The sequence below is a fragment of the Mobula birostris genome, chromosome 8 (assembly GCF_030028105.1).
Source record: "Mobula birostris isolate sMobBir1 chromosome 8, sMobBir1.hap1, whole genome shotgun sequence".
NCBI lineage: Eukaryota > Metazoa > Chordata > Chondrichthyes > Myliobatiformes > Myliobatidae > Mobula > Mobula birostris.
This window is the reverse complement of record NC_092377.1, coordinates 135,425,119-135,446,667: the sequence shown is the minus strand read 5'-3', so window position 1 is coordinate 135,446,667 and position 21,549 is coordinate 135,425,119. Positions and strand designations below refer to the sequence as shown.

The 21,549-nt window shown below is 44.7% G+C and overlaps 2 protein-coding genes across 9 annotated transcripts in view; both read left to right on the top strand.

Moving 5' to 3' along the window:
- Positions 1 to 21,549, top strand: part of LOC140201740 (dematin-like) — an 83,718-nt gene that overhangs the window by 27,721 nt on the left and 34,448 nt on the right. The window lies entirely within an intron of this gene.
- Positions 1 to 21,549, top strand: part of LOC140201739 (dematin-like) — a 72,570-nt gene that overhangs the window by 38,976 nt on the left and 12,045 nt on the right. For 7 of the 8 annotated variants that reach the window (XM_072266345.1, XM_072266347.1, XM_072266342.1 and 4 more), the window contains 5 exons: positions 4,627 to 4,782; positions 6,017 to 6,061; positions 8,370 to 8,496; positions 12,161 to 12,208; positions 17,584 to 17,733. In XM_072266345.1, coding sequence (XP_072122446.1) covers positions 4,627 to 4,782; positions 6,017 to 6,061; positions 8,370 to 8,496; positions 12,161 to 12,208; positions 17,584 to 17,733 — 526 coding nt within the window. The remainder of the gene's footprint in view (positions 1 to 4,626; positions 4,783 to 6,016; positions 6,062 to 8,369; positions 8,497 to 12,160; positions 12,209 to 17,583; positions 17,734 to 21,549) is intronic. The other variant, XM_072266349.1, reaches the window with a different exon arrangement.

Genomic DNA, 21,549 nt, shown 5'->3' with positions numbered 1-21,549 from the left:
TCTGCATTCAGGGTGCATCACACCCACATGCAGTGGAGCCAACCACAGCATCGGGGCAGGGAGACTGGCAGTGTGGGGTCAGTGTGCAGGAAGTTCGTGAGGGATCAGGAAGGGCAGTGAGGGAAGTGGAGTGGGGAAGTGAGGGATGAGGAAGGGCAGTGAGGGAAGTGGGGTGGGGCAGTGAGGTGTGCGGGAGGAGCAAAGTAATTTAAAGTGGAAAAACACAACTTACTTTGAGAACGATAATCGAGGCACGTACAGGAGATGGGGGGAAGCTGCCCCTGTTGGTGTTCAACGATGTGTTGTATGTGGTAGTTAATGTGCGAAGGTGACACTGTCAGGAAGACTTGGCCTTGGAGATCCCTTCACCTTGGCTCTCCCACCAGATGAAGGAGAGCTTGTGCCCACTCAGGTTGTGTGGGTTCTGAGGCCAGTGTGTGGGAACTGTAGATGTGGCAGGAGGTGAAGGACAGGTGGTGGGAGTGGGGGGTGGTGTTTGTGAGCTGGTTCAGCCCCTAAAACATTTCCACCTGTTCTGATACATTCTCAACATCATTCTGGTCTGATCTGTGGTGGATCAGTGGGACTGAGATGGGACTGCTCCTGGAGGTTGTGAATGGAGCTGGTCACCCTGACTGGTGAGGAGTGTGGGGTCAGTAGGGGTAAAGAGAATTACAGGGGCACGTGAAAGGAGCTAGCCAAAATTGATTGGAAAGGAACACAGGAACACTAGCAGGGATAATGGCAAAGCAGCAATGGCTGGAATTTCTGGAGCAATTCGGAAGGTGCAGATACATACATCCCAAAGAGGAAGAAGTATTCTAAAGGCAGGATGACACAACTGTAGTTGACACTAGAAGCCAGCATAAAAGCCAAAGAGAGGGTATATAATACAACAAAAGTTAGTGGGAAGTTGGAGGATCGGGAGGCTTTTAAAAACCAACAGAAAGCAACTAAAAACATCATAAAGAAGGAAAAGATGGAAGACAAAGGTAAGCTAGCCAATAATATTGAAGAGGATGCCAAAAGTTTCTTCAGATACAAAAAGTGTAAAAGAGAGGCGACAGTGTATATTGGACCACTGGAAAATTATGCTGGAGAGTTAGAAATGGGGGACAAGGAAATGGTCGATGAACTGAATAAGTATTTTGCATCAGACTTCACTGTGGAGGACATTAACAGTATGCCAGAAGTTCAAGCATGTCAGGGTGCAGAAGTGAGCGCAGTTGCCATTACTAGGGAGAAGGTTCTTGGGAAACTGATAGATCTGAAGGTAGATAAGTCACCTGGACCAGGTGGTCTACACTCCTGGATTCTAAAAGAGGAGGCTGAAGAGATTGTGGAAGCATTAGTTATGATCTTTTTGGAATCAATTGATTCTGGCATTGTTCCAGAGGACTGGAAAATTGCAAATGTCACCCCACTCTTCAAGAAGGGAGAAAGGCAGAAGAAAGGAAATTATAAGCAAGGTAGTCTGACCTCAGTGGTTGGGAAGATGTTGGAGTCAATTGTTAAGGATGTAACTTGGGGTGCTTGGAGGAACATAATAAAATAGGCCAAAGTCAGTATGGTTTCCTTAAGGGAAAATTTTGCCTGACAAATCTGTTCAAATTCTTTGAAGAAATAACAAGCAGGAGAGACAAAGGGGAATTGGTTGATGTTATGTACTTGGATATGCAGAAGGCCTTTGACAAGGTGCCACACAAGAGGCTGCTTAACAAGCTAAGAGCCCATGTTAGAACAGGAAAGATACTAGCATGGATAAAGCAGTGGCTGATTGGCAGGAGGCAAAGAGTGGGAATAAAGAGAGCCTTTTCTGATTGGCTACCGGTGACTAGTGGTGTTTCACAGGACACTGTGTTGGGATCACTTCTTTTTAAATTATATGTCAATGATTTAGATGACAGAATAGATGGCTTTAGGCCAATTTGCCGACGATACAAAGATAGGTGGAGGGGCAGGTAGTTCTGAGGAAGTAGAAAGGCTATGAAAGGACTTAGACAGATTAGGAAAATGGGCAGAGAAATACTGTACAATGTTGGGAAGTGTATGGTCATACACTTTGGTAGAAGAAATATAAGCGTAGACTATTATCTAAATGGGGAGAAAATTCAAAAATCTGTGGTGCAAAGGGAATTGGGAATCCCTGTGTAAGATTCCTTAAAGGTTCATTTTGCAAGTTGAGTCTGTGGTGAGGAAGGCAAATGTGATGTTAGCATTCATTTTGAGAGAACTAGATATAAAAGCAAGGATGTATTGCTGAGGCTTTATAAAGCACTGCTGAGGCCTCAGTTGGAGTATTGCAAGCAGTTTTGGACCTGTTATCTAAGAAGGGATGTGCAGACGTTGGAAAGGGTTCAAAGGAGGTTCACAAAAATGCTTTTGTGATTGGAAGGCTTGTCAAATGAAGAATTTTTAATGGTTCTGGGCTTCTACTCACTGGAATTCAGAAGAAAGAGGGGTGACTCATTGAAATCTGTCAAATGTTGAAAGGGCTCTGTTACGTACCCCGTAACTGGGTTGCCAAACCAGCAGAAATGGATCACTCAGTTGGAGTCTGGATTACTAGAACTAAGAAAGTTTTATTAAAGAAACAAGCAACACAGTAATCGAAAGGATAATAAATGCAACAGTTCAGCAATGATAACCACACACGTGCACAGAATTAAGATAACAGCATCAATCAAGCTCTATCATTGTCTAGGGGTAAATGACCAATTTCAAAGTGACACAAAGTTCAGTCCAATTTAGTAGTTCAGTTCGCAGTAATCGTTGCCATGGCGATGGACAACGTGGGGGGGGAGAGAGAGAGAGAACGGGAACGACTGATCATTCAGAAACGGCTTCCACTCACAGACCGGCGATATGGCTCACAAGCAGCTTTTGGGCAGGTCCTTGGTGATGTCACCTGAGGTCACCGACTGTGACCCCTCCTCCAGATGCGGTAGATCCCCTGCAGTGAACTCGGCACCCAAGCAAGGGCGGACACACACCGGGTTCCCGCTGATCGTACCTTTCCACCCTGTGCGTTGTCCGGTACTTCCCACCAACTCGTGAGAGGTGCACCGCTTCCAGGGTCTCGTTACCTCGGGTTTCGTGTGTCCTCCCTTTTTATCCCCCTGCTGGGGTATCGCCTGTCCATCACTTCAAACAGTTCAGGGTTCAAAGGGGGAGCCGCTCCAGACAGCTCTCTCTCTCTCCCGTCCCTTCATTACACATCTCCAGATGCTGTTTCATTGTGTTCCTTATCTCTCTCTTGAAGACAGGTGGCAGACTAACTGCTGATCACACAGGACAGCTAACATCTTATCTATGTGTATTCTCGTCACTGCTCGAAAGAGCGGATGTGGAGAGGATGTTTCCTCTGATGAGAGAGTCTAAGACCCGGGGACTCAGCCTCAGAATAGAGGGGTGCCCTTTTAGAATGGAGATGAGGAGGAATTTCATTCGCCAGAGCGTGGTGAATCTGTGGAACTCATTGTCACAGGCAGCTGTGGAGGCCACAGGCAGAGGTTGATAGATTCTTGATTAGTTAGGGCCTGAAGGGATACAGGGCGAAGGCAGGAGATTGGGGCTGAGAGGGAAAATGGATCAGCCATGATGAAATGACAGAGCAGACTCGATGGGCCAAATGGCCTAATTCTGGTCCTATATCTTATAGTCTTATGGTATTGCAGAGAAGGCTTACCAGCCTGACCCCAGAGAAGGCTGATTTCTCACAGGAGAAGAGATTCAGCAGACTCGACCTGTATCCTCTGAAGTTTAGAAGGATCAGAGGCAGTCTCATTGAGACTACAAAGATAAGGTAGTGAAGGAGACCCATTGGATACTTGCCTCCATTTTTTGAGACACAGAATCAAAGAGCCGGGAGCTTATGGTATAATTTAGTCAAACCTCGGTACACAGTACTGAGTGCGTTTCTGATCGGCATGCTACAGGAAGGGCCTGTTTCTGTGCTGTACTTCTCTATGACTCTATAACGTGATTCCAGTGGAGAGGGTGGAGAAGGGATTCACCAGGCTGTTGCCTGAGGTGGAGTGTCTCAGTTGTAAGGAATGACTGGAGAGGCTGGGTCCCTTTTCACAGGAGTGGTAGAGACTGAAGGCAGACTTGACAGCGGTGAACATCACCATGAGGGATCGATATTAACAAAGTTTTCCCCCTGGTGGGGATATCTAACACTGGAAGTCATAAATTTAGGGTGAAGGGTAAAAAGTTTAGAAAGGGTCTAAGGAAGATCCTTTTGACTTGGGGGAGGAGGGACGGCCGCTGGAATCTGAGGGAGAGAAGGAGGCATGCACCCTTACAACATTTAAGAAATATCTGAACAAGCACTTGGATCACCAAGGTGTGCAAGGCTAGAGACCGTGTGCTGGTAAATGGAATTGGTATAGATGGGTATGATAGTCTGCATGGCCTTAGTGGGCTGGAGGGCCTGTTTCAGTGTTGTGTAAGTTGATGACATTCCGTCCTTGCCGTCCTTCCGGTCCATTATCATGTAGATACAGCTGGGAGCGAGTGGTGGTGAGGAATGTAAAGGCATGCACTAAGCTGCTGAAGGACGACATAATTTCAGTTAAACCAGCCGGTGAGGTGCTGTAATTGTCCTGTCCTTTTGATCTTCAGGCTAAATTGGACAAGCAAGCACTGCCCTACAAGGAGCTGGCTGCAATTCCCAAAGACAAGGCGATTCTGGAGATTGAGCGCCCAGATCTGATGATCTTTGAACCACATTACAGCTACATGTATGCAGACAGGCCAGAGGTCCAGGGCTCTGTGGAGGTACTCCTTCAACCTCTCTATTTGGTAGAGCAGAATGAATTGGTTATTAGTTCCCCTGCTGTGTGAAGCTCAGGTCATTGGACTGGGGGGGGGGGGGGGGGCGCTGGTTCATGAATCATTCTGTCCTAACACCAACAACTGCACGTGTTCCACCAGCCTCACGCACAGGAAATTCTCAGAGCAGGATTTCATTAATGAGTGGGATTACAGATGGGAGAAACAAGTGTATGAGGGTTCTCACAAACAAATAGCAGGGAAAAGTAAAACAGCATGTTGAAGTTGTGTAAGACATTGGTGCGGCCTCATTTGGAGTATTGTGTGCAGTTTTGGTCACCTACCTGCAGGAAAGATGTAAGTAAGGTTGAAAGAGTGCAGAGAAAATTTACAAAGATGTTGCTGGGTCTGGAGGACCTGAGTTATAAGGAAAGATTGAATAGGTTTGGACTTTATCCCTTGGAATGTAGGCGATTGAGAGGAGATTTGATGGAGGTATACAAGATTATGAGGGGTATAGTTAGGGTAAATGCAAGCCGACTTTTTCCACTGAGGTTGGATGGGATGACAACTAAAGGTCATGGGTTAAGGGTGAAAGGTGAAAAGTTTAAGGGGAACATGAGGGGAAACTTTCACTCGGGGCCATGAGAGTGTGGAGTGAGCTACCAGTGCAAGTGGTGCATGCAAGCTCGATTTCAACATTTAAGAGAAGTTTGGATAGGTACATAGATGGAGAGCTACGGTCCTGGTGCAGGTCAATGGGAGTAGGCAGTTTAGATGGCTTGGCACGGACTAGATGGGCCAAAGGGCTGTGCTGTACTTTTCTATGGCTCTATAAACAGCATAAATCTAAGTGGACACATAGAACATGTGAAGCACAGGCCATTTGGCCCACAATATTGTGCTGATCTTGATGGCAATTTCTACTAAATGTCCTTCTCCATATCCCTCCGTCCCCCTCATATTCATGTGTCTATCTAGAAGCCTCTGCTAAACTGCCTGGTTCCATTACCATCCTAGTAACCCTGTTAGGACTAATTCCTGACATGAGACAGTAGTTCTGGCTTCAGACTTCCAACCAGGGAAGCGTCCTCCTTGTACCCTCCGGGATTATATAATGTAACCACCTTTGAAACATCACTTTGCCCCATTCAAATGTTAGTAGTGATTTAGGGCCTTTGTTTCACATGAGTTGTTTTATTTGTATGTGTCTTAATATTTTAATCATTTCTTTTGGCAGCGCCAACATTCTCCACGACCAATGTCACCTCTCACCTACCCTGAGGTAAGATGATAAGTAGGGTGATTGACTCTGATGAAACTAACAAGCATGAAGGATGGAATCTAGATTACATCATTGCTCCCTTGAACCTGAGCCACAGGTCTTTAACGGTCGTTAAGTCTTAACTGTTGGTGAGCCCAATTTGGAGTATCGTGTGCAGTTCTGGTTACTTACCTACAGGAAAGGTATTAGTTAGTTTGGAAGAGTGCAGAGAAAATTTATAAGTGTGTTGCCAGGGCTTGAGGGCCTGAGTTACATGTCACCATATGACCCATTTTCTTGCGGGCATTCACAGAAAATACATGGGAATGCAATAGAATCAATGATAAACTATACACAACAAAGACAAACAACCAATGTGCAAAAGACAACAACCTGTGCAAATACAAAAAAAATTAATAAATAACATTGAGAACATGCGTTGTAGAGTCTTGAAAGTCAGTCCAAAGGTTGTGGATCAGTTCCATGTTGGGGTGAGTGGGGTTATCTGCTCTGGTTCAAGAACTTGATGGTTGAGGGCTAATAACTATAGACAGAGTGGTGAAGAGACTTTTGACACACTGGCCTTCATTAGTCAGGGGACTGAGTGTAAAAGTTGGGACACACATAAAAGTTGCTGGTGAACGCAGCAGGCCAGACAGCGTCTCTAGGAAGAGTTGGGATGTTGAGTTGCTGTCGTACAAGATATTGGTGAGTCTGCATTTGGAATATTGTGTTCAGTTTTGGTCACCCTGCTGTAGGAAAGAAATGCGGAGGAGATTTACAAGGATGTTGCTTGGACAGAGTTATGGAGAGAAGTTGAACAGATTGAGACTGTTCTCATTGGGGCATCGGAGAATGATGGGTGATCTTATATAGGTATGTAAAATCAAGAGGGTGAGGATGGGGTGAATGCATACAAGTCTTTTTTCTCAGGGTTATGGGAATCAGGGGCATAGTTGTATGTTAAGAAAGTGGAGAGATTTAATAGGAAACTGAGGGGCAACATTCAGAAAGAGAGTGGTCTGTGTTTGGAATGAGCTACCAGTGGAAGTGGTTGGGAACGAGCTGCCAGTGGAATTTTTGGGAATGACTGCCAGTAGAAGTTTTGGGAACGAGCTGCCAGTGGAAGTATTTGAGCCAGGTACATTAAGAGCATTTTCTTCATTTAGAGATGCAGTGTGGAACAGGCCATTCAGGCCCAATGAGCCACACCACCAGCAACCCACCTGTATTTAAACCCTAGCCTAATCGCAGGACAATATACAATAACTAATTAGCCTACTTATTGGTACATCTTTGAACTGTGGGAGGAAACCGGGGCACCCGGAGGAAATTCACACGGTCACAGGGAGAACATAAAAATGAACTCCAAACTCCAACACCCTGAGCTGTAATAGTATTGCGCTAACCACTAATCTCTCCTGGGGCCCTAAAAGGTACTTGGGCGGGTAAGTGGGTAGAAAAGATTTTGGGGGTGGGATAAGGCTGAGAAAAGTCCATCTCCCACCCCCCCACCCCCATCCTCACCACATTCTACAGGGGTTGTATCGAGAGCATCCTGAGCAGCTGCATCACTGTCTGGTTCAGAAATTGCACCATCTCAGATCGCAAGACCCTGCAGCGGATAGTGAGGTCAGCTGAGAAGATCATCGGGGTCTCTCTTCCCGCCATCACAGGCATTTACACCACACGCTGCATCCTCAAAGCAAACAGCATTATGAAGGACCCCACGCACACCCCATATAAACTCTTCTCCCTCCTGCCATTTGGAAAAAAGCACCAAAGTATTCGGGCTCTCACGACCAGACTATGTAACAGTTTCTTCCCCCAAGCCAACAGACTCCCCAATACCCAGAGCCTGGCTTGACACCAACCTACTATACCCTCTACTGTGCCTACTGTCTTGTTTGTTATTTATTGTAGTGCCTGCACTGTTTTGTGCACTTTATGCAGTCCTGGATAGGTCTGTCGTCTAGTGTAGTTTTTGTATTTTTTCTTACGTAGTTCAGTGTAGTTTTTGTATTGTTTCATGTAGCACCATGATCCTGAAAAACGTCTCATTTTTACAATGTTCTGTACCAGCAGTTGTGGTTGAAATGACAATAAAAAGTGACTTGACTTGACTTGACTTGATATGAGATAAGTGCAGACAGGTGGGCATCTTGATTGGCATGGATCAGTTTTACCATTTCTGTGCTGTCTTACCCTGTGACTCTGTGGTCAGTTGCCATGGATTGACTCGCAGTGTGTCCACCGAGGCACAGCTTTGTCTCCAACAGTGGAGCAGAAAGTAAAGGTGCAGCTCTAATTCCACCCTCTTACCTTTCAGTATGTGATGTACAAGGAGTGTCGGGATTGGGCGGATGAAAAGTCTCCAACGTCTTCGATGGGATCAGCATGCAGTCGCCGTGGTTACACGTCCACTGGGAGCCTCCCACATCACTTCCACAGACCTGGTAGGGCCCTTACACACCCACACCCTCATCACACTACTTTTTACTGAACTGTTGGGTTATATTTATCAGTGAATCCAATGTACTTGATTTGCAATGAGTAAAAAGTAATCAATTAAGTATTGGAAAAAGTGAGTATGTTACTTTGAGTGTGAGTAAGCTACAGTCTGGAAATCTGCTCCAATAAGGACTTTTGCTGTGGGTTTCACTCTCCCACTGTCATGTCTGCTTTCCTCTCTTCAGTATTTTGTACTTTATTCAGAGGAGCCCCTGGTGTTTCACAAAGTATATCCGACATACAGTGGACAACGAGAAGGAGAAGGTTAAACAACTCAGAGCTCCAGCTTGCATTCCACAGCGTGCTTTCAAGCTGAGGAATGAATACTCAGAGAATGACTCAAGTGCATCGTGACTTTCATATTTTTGGCAAAGACACAAAACACTGTGTAATAATGACTGGTATTTCTAAACACTGCATAATAATGACTGGTATTTCTATAGCAGCATCACAGTCTCAGTACAATCAGATGTGCCTCAGCACTGAGCGGAAACCTGTACCTTACCATTATGGATTCCTGATTTAAGAGAAGATCTTTTCACACAAGAAAGCACCACGAAGAGTTACCAGACTCATTCCTGGGTTGGTGATGTAACAGTGAACACACGGGAACAGGCCCTCCAGCCCGCACTGTCTGTGCTGTGCTGGGGGTGATGCTGAATGAGGAGAGATTGAGCAGGCTGGGCCGGTATTGACCAGCATTCAGAAAACCTCACTGGAAGTTACAAAATTCTTAGTGTTTCCAGGATAGATGTGGGGTGATATTCATTCCCCAGGTTTGGTGTCCAGAGTCACCGTTTCAAAATAAAAGTTTGGACATTCAGGACAGGGATGGGAAGAACTTTCTTCATCCATAGCGAATCCTCCAAACTCCCCCACTGAAGGGGTTTAGCTACTGAATGAATTCACTACTCAGAGGAGTAGATTGTTAGAAAGTAATAGATTAAAGGGATGTGATCTTCATTGCATACTGCAACTGAGGTTAACAGTCAGCCATAAGACATAGGAGCAATTTTGACCATTTAGCCCATCGAGTCTGCTTTGCCATTCGATCATGGCTGATTTATTTTCCCTTTCAGCTCCGTTCTCCTGCCTTCCCCCTGTAACTTTTGACAGCCTTGCTAATCAAGAACCTGTCAACCTCTGCTCAATGACTTGACCTCCACAGGCATCTGTGGCAGTGAATTCCACAGATTCACCACCCTCTGGCTAAAGAAATTCTGCAACTGTTACTATTGGATGGGAATGCATATCCTCGGGGATGAAGGGTCTGCTTTTGATGCATTACTTTAAATTGTGGCACCTTGTTTAACCTGATTTTAGTGTCAACCAGTCCTTGGACTCTCAAGGCCTGAGCACCAGAATATCCTTCCTAAACCTCTTGCTACTTCTCTTTACTCCATTAAGACATCCTGAAAACCCACCACTGATCAGGCTTATGGGCTTTGTTCCACCACTATTTCATGTGATTTAATGTCACATTTTATTTGGTATGCACCGTGGAGGCTCTTGGAATGCTGTTGCATTAAAGGTTCACATAAGTTCAAAGTTCATCCTTTGAAATTTGAACCTTGAACTTTGAAATCATTGTTCATTAAGGTGTGGCCATTAGGAAGCATAACAACCCAAAGTTCCATAAACACCAATAACACAACATGAACTATTTCAGTGATTTTATATAAATATTATTTGGGTCACAGGAGAATTGTTACATGATGCTACAAAATTTATATGAGAAGGAAAATGTTGTCTTTATTTAACTTTTTGTCCTAGAGCGGGAGGTACTGGTGCACCACCTCAAAGGCTCCAACGCCTTGTGTACACAGTTTCTGTCTTGTGTTGGAATCCTGCTGAGTACCATGAGACTGAATAAGAGCTGAAACTGCTGTTGTGTTAGCTTTATTTCTAATTTAGAAATGTTGTTCCTCTCATTGTGGTGCATTGGGCAGCAACCTTGCTATTTCTTTAGCATTTGTCTGTTTTTTTTAACGAGGCCGAGTTGCTAGCTGGATTTGAACCTGGGACCACTCGCCTCGAAGTCTGGTGCAGATGCCCCTGCAGCATCGGCTGTCAAACTTAGAATTAGTTCCATCATATTTTCTCCAGAATACAGTAAAACTCTGGCCCATTATCCTAGTATTTGGAAATCCAGATGTTTCTGCATCTGGCTCTGTTGTAAGAGCAGAATGAAATAAAAGGTGTGGCTGCCCAGAATGATGCATTCTAAAAGACTCCACTGATTGTCAGTGATATCCCTGAGTTCCCCATCCACCTAGTGTGGACCTAGTTCCTGTGCTTCCTTTAAAGTTAAACTAAGAATTCACTGAAAAGGTTAATAACATACCGTACAACACTTAAAAGGAAAAAATAATTATATATATATGATGGAACATTCATGGAATAACATCCAATACTTCAGAATATCTAATAATCCATCACCAAATTCCCAAATGCATTTTACCGTGCTCGTTTTATTTGCAATTGTTAGCATTCATTACCATTCCTTAAATTGGCCAAGAGATGGCAATGGCGAGCTGACGCAGTTGGTACTTGTGTGAAGACCAGAAGACTTTGGAGCAGAATTGGGCCATTTGGCCCATCAAGTCTGCTCCATCATTCAATCATGGCTGATTAATTTTTGCTCCCAACCCCATTTTCTTGTCTTCTCCCTGTAACTTTTGACACCTTTTTTAATCAAGAACCTAGCAACTTCTGTATTAAATAAACCCAATGACTTAGCCATCATCACACCACTGTATGTCATAGTCATAGTCATACTTTATTGATCCCGGGGGAAATTGGTTTTCATGAATGCTGTGAATTCCACAGAGTCACCATATAAATACTATCATATACTACCTTGAGATTCAATTGCTTGCAGGCATATACAGGGAAAAAAGAAATACAACAGAACTTTACGGAAATCTGTTTGTGAACAAAGACTGTGCAAAAGACAAACTTTGCAAGTAAAAATAACACTGAGAATGATTGTAGCAATTCCTTGAAAATGAGTCTGTAGGTTGTAGAGTTAGCTCAGAGTTGTGGTGAGTAAAATTATCCACGCTGGTTCAGGAGCCTGGTGATTGTAGGGTAAAACTGTTCCTGAACCTGATGGTGTGAAATCTAAGGCTTCTGTGCCCTCTGCCCACTGGTAGCAGTGAGAAGAGGACGTGGCCTGGATGGTGGGGGTCCTTGATGATGGATGCTGCTCTCTTGTGGCGGTCCTCCATGTAAATGTGCTCAATGGTGGGGAGAGCTTTGTCTGTGATGGACTGGGCTGTACCCACCATTTTCTGTGGTCTTTTCCATTCCTGACCATTGGTGTTTCCATTCCAGGCCATGATGCAGCGAGTTGGGATAATCTCCACTGTGCATCTATAGAAGTTTGTCAGAGATTTTGGTGACATGCCAAATCTATGCAAAACTTCTAAAACAATTAGTTTGCCTCCTTCACCGTTATCCTCATCAGTTGTGTTGAAGATGCCTCAGTATTCCTGCACGGTTTATGTAACTCTGGGGGAATTGATGGAATGTGTGACTGAGCAGAGGGAGTGAGCTTCTAGCAGCAAGTTTGATGCCTTCACTTGTTCCTGCTCTGATTTGTTCCAGATATCGGCACCAACATGTACAGAAAGCGGCCGATCTACAAACAGAACGGTAATCTCTCTTTTGTTTCACACTAACTTTTCATTTACTGTTTTTGTTACTATTGTGCTCCACGCCCTCACCATCCAGTGCAACCACGTCAAACTCTCGCCCTTGCTGGAACACCTTACTACTGAGAGCTTTCACCATGGCTGGGCTGTCCCACCAGCTGCAGTGAACAGGGTTCGAAATCATGTCAGGTTGGCGCCCACAATCGTTCTCCATAAATTTACTGTAACTGCCCTCGCGCTGGGATACTGGGCTCAGAGCTACAAAATGTTTCTTCCCCACTCTGGCACTCTTTCCCTGAAACTCATCAAATCACAGTCTGTCCCTTTGACCCACAGAAATCTCCAGACAACCTGTCTTGTGACAGCATGTATATGAATCATTCAAAACATAGTCTATACTTGGAATATTGGGCTCTTGCTGTTGGTGCTGAACTCGTTGCACATATTTTCTACCAGAGCATCCCTTTGTGTCCACTTTGGTGCAATGAAATGGGTAATTGTGGTGTGTTCTGTACGGCATCAAGTATATCATCAGAGGAACCTGTGCTAGCTATATATGTATATATTCATATTCCCCTGAATGTATCTGATCAGTTCAGGTGGTGAGGGTTTCAGTCCCTTGAGCCTGTTGTCGCCTTCCGTGTGGTCATTCCTGGTCTGTGTCTCATTTATACACAAGCACCCTTAATACCTTTCAGTAAACCTAATTTAAAGTAAGTACCAGACCCAACCTCAACTTGGTGAGTTAAAACATTTCTTCCCCCCTTTTCCTGATACAATTGTTTTGAAACCTTCCTGTGAAATGCCCTTTCAGGGTAATTTCCCCCTATTTCTGAGACCTCCTGAACTCAGCCAACAAAGACAATTTCTGTCTGCCATCCCGACGTGCTCTGTTTATATCATTGGGCTTTAGTTAAGTGATGTCCTAAGCTTACCAAACTTGTGTTATCCTACTCCCTCATGAGCCCAGGCATTATTCCAGTCAATAAGTACCATAATCTTTCCAAGATTTAAGGTCTCACATTGGAGGTGTAGTGCCCAGAAGTGAGCACAACGATCCACATGAGGACTAACCAGGCTTTGATCATGTGTGTGGACGTGCACGTGCACATGGACATGGACCCCTAACTGAATGGCCATTTCCCATGGATCTGACCATCCCCTTTATCCATTGATGCCTCTTTTTAATATTTCCATCTGCACTGCAAACCATAATCTGTTTGTATCTGTGGAAACATGGAAGTGTTAAATTTATCTAACAAATTTCAGTGGCTCACCATTGTGATTCATCACCCCTTGGCTCGGAGATTGCATGTGCTTCATTTTTAACCAAACATCTCCCATGAGGGGCATTATCAAATGCTTGTGGAAGTGTGCGTTATTATATCTGTTCACTGGATTGATCGTGTTGTCCTTCCTGTGTGGAGACCACACAGTTATAGTGTGGTTACAGCATGGGAGTAGGCCATTTGGCCCATCAAGACTGTGCCAGATTTGTGCAAGTCAATCCAGCTAGTTCCATTGCCCTGAAATTTTTTTCCTTCCAATGATGATCCAATGTATCTGTCTCTACCACTACTCTTGGCAGAAATTAAATCCTATTCCCTTAAGGAATTCAGTAAAATTGGCCAAATATAACCTTCCCTTAACAAATATATACTTGCAGATACTTAATCTGTTTCTTTCTAAATTATGTTCCCTTGGAAAGGCTTCAAGTTATTAGCTTATCATTGTCATGTAACGAACCAGCTAGTAATTAATTTGTATGTCCCTGCCTTCCATTTTACACATGGTGGCACATTAACCAGTCTTCTTATCCTCTGACATTACTCTTGCAGCCGAAGGAAATTGAAAAACTGGGCAGAGCTGCTCCAGTTCCTTCCCCTAAATCCCAGATATATTTCATCTAGTCTGATGACATGAATATCGATTTCCCTTACTGGCAAAAAAAATCCTTCCCCTTCTTCTATTCCCCACACTGGCCTCTTACCTCTTCTCACCTGTGTATCAACCTCCCCTTGGGTCCTGACCTCCCCCCCTCCCCCCCATCTCCTATGGTCCACTCTCCTCCCCTTTCAGATTCCTTCCTCTCCAGCCCTTTACCCATCTGGTTTCACCTGACAACTTCCGGCTCGTCCTCCCTCCCCTCCCACCACCTTTTTATTCTGGCATCTTCCCCTTTCCTTTCCAGTCCTGAAGAAAGATATTGGCCCAAAACATTGACTGTTTTATTCATTTCCTTAGATCCTGCCAAACCTGCTGAATTTCTCCAGCATGTTGTATGTGTTGCTGGGGATTTATTCTTCTTTTAATACTGCCACTTTTACTTTGCTCCCTCACTGGGTATTTAATTTGCTTTAACCACAGCTTCTTCTATGAAAACTCGTAGAACTTCATTCAGAATGTCTGCACATGTCACCATCTATTAGCCCCAGTTCCTCTGTTGCCCTTTTGTTCTTTTGTACATAAAACATTTCGGATTTAAAAAAAAAGTTTCTTTTCATACCCTCATTGTTTTCATAATTTTTCTATTTCTATACCAAGATCTCTGCTGCATGTGGTCTGATGTGTGACTCTTGCAAACCAGGGGTCCAGATTTGGCAGTCTTACCCTTTTACTTTGCAGGAACTCCTTGTATCTCCTCGTAGAACTGCCTGATGTAACCTAACCCCTAACAACGTATATTGCAATAGATCAAGCTGTTTACTCACTCCTTAAAACCATAAGATATAAGAGCAGTATAAGGCCACTTAATTCTGTTCCACCGTTCAACCATAGATGATATTTTTTAAACCTCATTCCCTTGCCTGTTCCACATAACCTGCTTACCAATCAAGAACCTATTAATCTATGCCTTTAATACACTCAATGGCTTGGCTGCCGCAACATTCCCTGGCAACAGATTCCACAGATTCACCTCCCCGTGACTGAAGAAATTCCTCCTCAGCTCAGTTCTAAAGGGGCATCCCTCTATTCTGAGGCTGTACCCTTGGATTCTGGACTCTCCTACTGATGGAAGTTCTGTTCTTAACAATCAACTCTCATTTAACAACAAGTGCTTACCAAGTAATCTATTATCCCGTTTTCCTTCTTTCCCTTTTCTTAATTTGCAGAGTTACTTTTAATGTTTCTCTCTCTCACACACACACACACACACACCTGGCAGAGCTCAGCAGGTTGGGCAGCACCTATGGGGGGAAGTGAGCAGTCAATGTTTTGGGCTGAGACCCTTCATCAGAGCTGGAAAGAAATGGGGTCGAAAGCCAGAATAAAAAGGTGGAGGGAGAAGATAACCATTCCTGTTCAAAAATAAGTTTAATTGGCTTAACCAGTAAGCTGCCCTTTCTCTGCACTGTAACCATAGGTGTAAAGTAATGATTTAAAAGACCCATTTTTCCCCCTTAATTCCTTTTATACAGTCGACCTTCACTAATCCGACTACCTGTAATCCGGTTCCTTCGATAATCTGGCACTGATTATGTTTAATGTGATCCTTCTGTAATTCAGCATTTTCACTAATCCGGTATTCCTCAGGTCCCAGTGGTGCCGGATTAGTGAAGGTCGACCTGTACTGTAATTTTATTTTGTGTGTCTACATGGAAGAAGCCACCAGGTCTAGAGTGAAAGTGGAGCTAAAACAAATTGCATTCAGTGAAAGGCAGTATTGGAGGAGTTATTGTTCCTGACAGGTGAAGACTTGGTGAATGTTATCCCAAGGCCTTGAATGAGCTGCAGGTGGAGATGGTGAATTCACCTTCCAAAGTTCAGCAGGATGGAAGGTGACTAGCGTAACCCATGACAGTAAACCTCTGATAATCTACAATCCCATTGTTCAGAAATCCTAATTGTTCAGGGTCTGTGCACCAAGAATTGGTTAGCATGGGCCTGGTGAACTGAAGGGCCTGTTTCTGTCCAGTGTGGAATGATGTGGAACTATCAGGTCATCCATTCTGGTAGAAAATAAAAGAAGCAAAGTCATTTTATAACTGGTGAGTAATTGGAAATAGTTGGTACTCAGGGGCGTCTGGGTGGCCTTGTATAGGGTCAGCAGGAAGGTACAGCAAGCAACCAGGACGTTACTATCTGAGGTTTTGTATTGAGTTTAACCAGGGCCCTGGTGATAGTGCATCAGGAGTATCATGTACAGTTCTGGTCCACCAGGATATGCTTGCAAAAAAGCTAAAGAAGGGTCAGGTTGTACCACATTTGAGAATGGATAATGAGGCAGATAAAAGACCACCTGGGTGGCAGTGATCATAGGAAGGTGGATTTCTGAGCTGATTTTTGAGAGAGAGAAATTTGGTTCAAAAAGTCCCGTGTTTATTTTAAATAAAGGGAATTGCAGTGAACGAGGGAAGAGTTGTCTTGAGTGGGTCGGGCAGACAGATTAGAGGGAGTGGCAGTTGGCAAGCAGTGACAGGCTTTGGAGGTACCTAACCACACAGCATGATGGGCATGAGTGAAGAGGAAACCTTCTTTGGGGGGGCGGATATGAGGGGTGGGATGCGGCAGCCATGGCTGACCAAGGAACTCATTTGAAAGGAACAGGAGTCAGCATTGGAGCCAAAGTTTGGGGTCAGTTCAGAATCCAGTGACGGAGGACAAAAGGGAGGAAATAAGCTCAGGAGGCAAGCTATCATGAACACAAAAGCAGACATTTTGAATTCCTGTTAAGTATATGAAAACGAAGATTGAGGTCTAAGTGAACATAAACCAGTAGGGGATGAACTGAGGAAACAGTTCTGGGGAAGGAAGGGCAAGGGAAATGATGGAGGAGTTACGCTGAGGACAGACAACAAACAGCCCTTCAATACTGAGAGTGCGGCAGAAGAACTAGAGTAAGTACTGTGGCTGGCATGGACTGGTTGAGCTGAAGGGCCCTTGTCCTTGCTGTATTGCTGTCTGACTCTCACACTCGGTGCCACCACCACTGCTACAGCTACAGATACTAGTGCAGCCAATGATGATAAGTCCTGCTCAGCCTAGAATTCTACTGAGACAGTGGAGCACTGAGTACATTGTAGGACTTTGTGACTGAGACATGCGAGAGCCACAGCCCTTCCATTACGACGTAATTGTGTTAGACATCGTCTCTTAAAATGAACACACCAATTCAATGACTGTTTGTGAATTATGTAGAACCGTTTCCATTATGAACAATGTGTGTCATCTGTCACCCATTACATTGCCCTACAATAACCTTCCAAAGTGAACACAAAATTCTTTTCACTTCCCTTCACCCACCTTCATTCGGTTTGGAAGTTCACCAGAGTATTATCCAATACCCTCTCTCTTCCTGCTGTCAGTGGCCTGTTCCACCAGTGTAGTGCGTGCTGTTGGACTCATTCCATCGGCTGTTTTGTTTTCTTGTTGCAGAGCCGTTACCTGCACTTCCACAGAGCAAATATATTGAGGATATCATCATTGAATCGTCAAAGTTCCCAGCTGCTCAGCCTCCTGATCCCAACGCTCCAGCCAAGATCGAGACAGAGTACTGGCCGTGCCCTCCGTCGCTCGCGGTCGTGGGTAAGGTAGCCACTGCACTGACCAGTCTTCTTCACTGAGCTTCCACTTCGGCCTCCTCTCGGCCCCTGCTGACAGTGTTCTGCACAGATGCTGCTACGGAGGCTGGTACTTGCAGGTTTCATCCCGGCATCTTTGCGAGGCGTGTCTCATGTTTCTGTCACACACAGGCACCGATATGTGCTCGTACACACCAACGCATACACGTACACATGCACGCACGTATGCACACTCTTACAGCAGTCAGTGGTGTTTTATGAGGAAGTTGTACCGAGGCATCTCCTCCCATTTTGTCCACCCCTCATCCTGTGCACCCTCAGTTGCTGAAACCAAGTGCAGCCTTTCACTTGGGAATGGTCCTCACTGCCCTATTGTCCCTCTCATTCATTTTACTATGAGGTTGTTCAGGGAGGTTACTCCCACTGCCCAACTGCCCAGGTCAGAGAGAGGAGTATTACCCTCAGCTCCCCACCAACTATTAAGGTGGAGTTTCCATGGATACAATCAAAGGCCAAAGAAAGCTGCCACCCCCCTTCCCCCATCACACAGAACTAGACCAGGATGTGATTGGCCGAATGGTACCAGAATGGTCAAGGAGCTGGGGCTGGAGTTGGCTGTACTCAGGATCATTTGGGAGGCTGAAGATATTATAGGCGAGACTTTTGAAGAGGTGGTCACAACCAGAGTAGACGAGTGACTACCAGGAGAGGTAAAGGGATTAAGAAGTCAGTACAGATTCCCTTGTGGCTTTTCCCCTCAGCAACAAGAGGACAGTCCAACAAGAGGAGGATTTAGTCAAGAAGAAAAAGGAAAAGTATGTAAAGCTTGGGAAGTCAGGATCAAATGAAGCACATGAGCAAGATAAAGAAATTAGAAAAGAACTAAAGTAGGGAATTAGCAAAGCCAAGAAGGGCCATGAAAAGTCCTTGGCAGATAGGACTAAGGTCAATTCCAAGGCATTCTATACGTACATCAAGTGCAAGAGGATAACTAGGGAAAGCGTGGGACTGCTCAAGGATAAAGCAGGAACATATACAGAGAATGTGAGTGAGGTACTTAATGAGTACTTTGCTTCATTATTTACCAAGAAAAGGATATGGAGGACCAGGAGATCAGTGCTGAGTGTTTAATTATGTTAGGGCAGTTAGAGGTCAGGAAGGAGAAAGTGTTTGTTCCTAAGGAGTATTAAGGTGGATGTCATCAGGGCCCAATGGGGTTTACCCCAGATTATTGAAGGAGGCAAGAGACCAGGTTGCTGGGCCCTTGACCAGTATCTTTGTGTCCTCTCTAGCCACAAGCTTGGTCCCAGAGGACTGACAGAGTGACTAATGTTGTACCTCTGTTTAAGAAGGGAACAAGGAAAAATCTTGGGAACAATATACCGGTGAGTCTCACATTAGTTGTAGGGAAATTGCTGGAGAACATTCTTAGGGACAGGATAGATGAGCATTTGGAAACCCATGGCCTATTAGGGAGAGACAGCATGGCTTTGTGCGTGGCAAGAGGTGCCTTATAAACTTGATTGAGTTTTTTGACAAGGTGACAAGAGAGATTGATGAGAGTAGGGCAGTGGTTGTTGTCTGTATGGATTTTAGTGAGGCATTTGACAAAGTCCCTCATGGGAGGTTAATCCAGAAGATTAAGATGCGTGGGATCTGTGGCAAATTGACTGTTTGGATTCAGAACTGGCTTGCGTGTAGGAGACGGAGTGTAGTGAATGAAGGGACTTATTCAAGCTGGAGGTCTGTAACTAGTGGAGTGCCGCAGTGATCTCTGTTGGGACCTACATTACATAAGAAATAGGAGCAGGAGTCGGCCAACTGGCCCATCGAACCTGCCCCACCATTCAATAAGATCATGGCTGATCTGTCCGTAAACTTAGCTCCATCTACCTGCCTTTTCCCCATAACCTTTAATTCCCTTACTATGTAAAAACATATCTAACTGTATCTTAAATATATTTAGTGAAGAAGCCTCAACTGCTTCCCTGGGCAGAGAATTCCACAGATTCACCACTCTCTGGGAAAAACAGTTTCTCCTCATCTCCATCCTAAATCTTCTCCCCTGAATCTTGAGGCAATGTCCCCTAGTTCTAGTCTCACCTACCAATGCAAACAACTTTCCTACTTCTATCTTATCTATCCTTTTCAAAATTTTGTATGTTTCTATAAGATCCCCTCTCATTCTTCTTAATTCCAGAGAGTATAGTCCCAGGCGACTCAATCTCTCCTCATAGGTTAACCCCTTCATCCCTGGAATCAACCTGGTGAACCTCCTCTGCAGTGCCCCCAAAGCCAGTATATCCTTCCTCAAGTATGGAGACCAGAACTGCACACAGTACTCCAGGTGCAGCCTCACTAGTACCTCTGCTGTTTGTGATGTATATAAATGACCTGGATGAAAATGTAAATGGATGGGTTAGTAAATTTGCAGATGATACCAAAATTGGTGAAGTTGTGGACAGTGTAGAAGACTGGCAGAGAACATGGCATGATATAGATCAGTTGTAGATGTGGGCAGAAAAATGGCAGATGGAGTTTAACCCAGATAAATGTGAGGTGTTGAACCTCAGTAGCGTAAATGCAAGGAAACAGTACATTGTTAAAGGGAAGATCCTTTACAGTGTTGATGAGCAGAGAGATCTTGGGATCCAAGTTGATAGCTCCTTGAAAGTGGCTACACAGGTTGATATAGTGGTTAAGAAGTCGGGAGGCTAAGTTGCAACTTTGTAAAACTGGTTAGACCACCTCTGGAGAATTGCATACAGTTCTGGTCGCCCCACTGTAGGAAGGATGTCGAGGCTTTGGAGAGGGTGCAGAAGTGGTTTACCAGGGCGCTGCCTGGTTTAGAAGGCGTGCGCTATCATGGGAGGTTGGATAAACTGCATTGTTTTCGCTGAGTGTCGGAGGCTGAGGGGAGATCTGGTAGAGGTATACAAGGTTATGAGAGGCATAGGCAGGGTGGGCAGAGAGTATCTGTTTCCCAGGGTTGAAATGTCTCATACCAGAGGGTGAGAGTGAATAGGTTCAAGAAAGATTGAAGTTGAGAGGGAGTAGGTTCAAGGTGGATGTGAGGGGATGCGTGGATGCCTGGTATGCATTGCCTGACATGGTGGTAGAGACAAATACATGAGAGGCTTTTAAGAGACGTTTGGATAGGCGCATTGAATTGAATTGACTTTATTACTTATCTCCTTCACATACAGGAAGAGTAAAAATCTTTATGTTACATCTCCATCGAAATGTGCAATTTATAGTAATTTGATTAGCACATGGATGTAAGGAAGGGTCTGGCCTGGAGAGATATGGACATTGTGTAGGTAGGAGGGATTAGTGTTTGGGTGTTTTTGATTTGCTTTTTAGCTGATTCAGCACAACATTGTGGGCCGAGTGGCCTGTTCCTGTGCTGTACTGTTCTAGTTCAAACCCCCATTAGTGTTCAGGAGGAAACTGCTGGAGGGCTGTGGAGCACTGGCGAGCATCATAACTACAAAGAAAGCAAATGCCTTTCTCTCTCAGAGCTCTTGCTAAAGTACAGGCCTGTCAATTTGGGCAGAATGTACTTCCTAGGCTCCTTACCTAGGACAGAAGTTCACACATTCAGATTTTGGATCAAGTGATAGACCTGCACTTCATTCCCCTCTCCACCTACTTCAGCGTACCCTTGTCACAACCTTCCTGCAGACAGTTTCCACACAGCAGTAACTGTAATCCTGTGGTCAGCATGTGTGTTCCTCATGCCCATAATTTCAGACAAAATAAAAACAGAACCTGATAGAAATACTCAATGAGTCAATTAGCAGCCATGGAGAGAGAAAAA